Source organism: Aplysia californica, unplaced genomic scaffold (assembly GCF_000002075.1).
Source record: "Aplysia californica isolate F4 #8 unplaced genomic scaffold, AplCal3.0 scaffold01474, whole genome shotgun sequence".
NCBI lineage: Eukaryota > Metazoa > Mollusca > Gastropoda > Aplysiida > Aplysiidae > Aplysia > Aplysia californica.
In genome coordinates, this window is record NW_004798744.1 from 7,880 (window position 1) to 10,344 (window position 2,465).

The 2,465-nt window shown below is 40.7% G+C and overlaps 1 protein-coding gene across 2 annotated transcripts in view; it reads right to left on the reverse strand.

Moving 5' to 3' along the window:
• Positions 1 to 640: 640 nt before the first annotated feature.
• Positions 641 to 2,465, reverse strand: part of LOC101858833 (calcium-binding protein P) — a 4,548-nt gene continuing 2,723 nt past the window's right edge. The window contains exons 2-3 of one of the 2 annotated variants that reach the window (XM_005112897.3): positions 1,854 to 2,119; positions 641 to 992 (exon numbers count right to left, since the gene is read on the reverse strand). In XM_005112897.3, coding sequence (XP_005112954.1) covers positions 867 to 992; positions 1,854 to 2,119 — 392 coding nt within the window. In that variant the 3' untranslated portion in view covers positions 641 to 866. Of the gene's footprint in view, positions 993 to 1,853; positions 2,123 to 2,465 lie in introns of both variants that reach the window. The other variant, XM_005112896.3, reaches the window with a different exon arrangement.

Below are 2,465 nucleotides of genomic sequence, written 5' to 3' on the forward strand. Positions count from 1 at the left end.
ACACAAATACACCAAAGTCTTGCATTTAAAAGAATAATGTTGTGCCTAGTTTTTAAACACGAGAACAAAAAGTTCTGACGAATATTAGATTCCACGTCATGATACCACTCCACTACTCTTGCTTTTGACTCGGTGACTTTAGTGATAGTGTTTGCAGCATCTTAATTTTGTCAAGCAAGTACAGTTGAACAAGCTCTAAAAGTACAGTTGAACCTGCTCTAAAAGTACAGTTGAACCTGCTCTAAAAGTACAGTTGAACCTGCTCTAAAAGTGCACTTGAACAAGCTCTAAAAGTACAGTTGAACAAGCTCTAAAAGTACAGTTGAACCTGCTCTAAAATTACAGTTGAACCTGCTCTAAAAGTACAGTTGAACCTGTTCTAACGGCGACCTGTACAAGACAACAACACGTACCTGCTCTAAAAGTACAGTTGAACAAGCTCTAAACTAAAAGTACAGTTGAACAAGCTCTGAAATAACAGTTGAATATGCTCTAAAAGTACAGTTGAACATGCTCTAAAACTACAGTCAAACAAGCTCTAAAGGTACAGTTGAACCTGCTCTAAAAGTACACTTGAACTTGCCACCTGTACAAGACAACAACATGTACAAACGACTAATTCCCCTTTACGTTTTTATTTCTTTGAAAGTGTTATATATGTAATTGTATACTAAGTCCAGCTGTCTAACACAACCACTTCTCTTTTCAACAACGGAGAACTGTCTTGGAGAGGTTTAATTAAATTTTGTGAATGTTTCCGTTTCAGTTTTGTCTTTCTTTTCGTTGTGGTGGTGGTGGTGGATAACTGCCATGGACAGGTTTAATCATATTTTGAGAATGTTTCTGCTTCGGCTTTGTCTTTTCGTTCACCACTTGTGGTGGTGGTGGTGGTGAAATCCTCCCCTATTGTGATGATGACGCCGATGATGACGCATCTCCCAGTCAGCCATAGCTATCCCAGCGCCGATGCCAAGTCCTAGACCAACAGCGGGCTGATGGAGGGAAACGAAATTTATGTATTATATATATATATATGACATAATCGTGGCATATTATACAATCCCTATCAATTGATCATCGAATATAACATTATTGTAGTTTTTTTTGTAAAGTTGAACGTCCTAATATCTATCTCTTTCTCCCTCTCTCTCTCTCTCTCTCTCTTTCTCTCTCCCCCCCCCAGGCCTTCTTTTCCCCCATCCCTCTGTTCCTCTCTTACTCTTTCAATCTTTGCTCCGGAAATAATCCCCTAGCCGCCAGGACAATCACACGTACACATAATCGATACAACAAACCTCTTTGCGATTTCCCCCCTATTTATTATTATCAAGACACTGTCCAGGAGAACAAACAGTCAAAGATGACTACTTTTCTCCTTGAAAACTGGAGGTCGTTTTGGACAAATTCGACTAATAAGGATGAAGAAATAAATTAATGTACATAAATAAGGTGTGACAGTAAAACAAAACCCCATATTTTTTTAACAGCAACCATACACCTCCCCCATATAAAACACCACAAAAACACTTAGAAATAAATAACACAACAATAAATAAGACACAACTAATTACCCATTATATTGATTGTTTAATTAATTGATTGATTGGCTGACTGACTTACTGTTTGATTAATTGATGATTGACTAATTGATAGATTCATTGAAGATTGATTGATTGCTTGGTTGATTGGTTGATTGATTGGTTGATTGATTTATTAATTGATTGGTCGATCGATCGATTGATTGATTGATTGATTGATTGATTGATTGGTTATTTGATTGATTGATTGATTGATTATTTGATTGATTGATTGATTGGTTATTTGATCGAAAAAAGCAAGTGGTATGTACTGACCCTGACAATAGGCGGAGGTCTTGGCCGCTCGTACACGATGGTCGTGGTGGACTGACGAGCGGGGGCGGGGTTGACTACATATGTCACGTTAGGCTGAGGGGGTGGTGGGGCCGCCGGGTACTGTGGGGGGTATTGTGAGGGGTACTGTGGGGGGTACTGTGGGGGATATTGTGGGGGGTATTGTGGGGGTGCAGGGTAGGAGGGCTGGGGCTGGGGGTACGGGTAGGGAGGGGGGCCACCGGATTTCTCTGGGGGAGGGACGGAACCTGCTGGAAGAGGAGGGAGACAGAAAGTGTAAGTGTTGGAGGAGTGTTTGAGATTTAGTCGGAGATTTACGGCACTTGCAATAAAAAAAAGGTCATATAAGTGCCAAAGAATAGGTGTGTTACAAGAGAGTAAGATACACAAAAAGAAGGAGGATAGATAAGGACAATAGATGTTTGATAGAAAAGAAGGAGCAAACCACACTAGAGCACCTGTCAACGACCTACTTGGAGGAGTGTAGAGGGGGAGAGTGAAAAAGTGTGAGTGTTAGATGAGTGTGGAGGAGAGAGAGAAAGTGTGAGTTTTGGAGGAGTGTGGAGGAGAGAGAGACACACAGAGAGAGAGAGA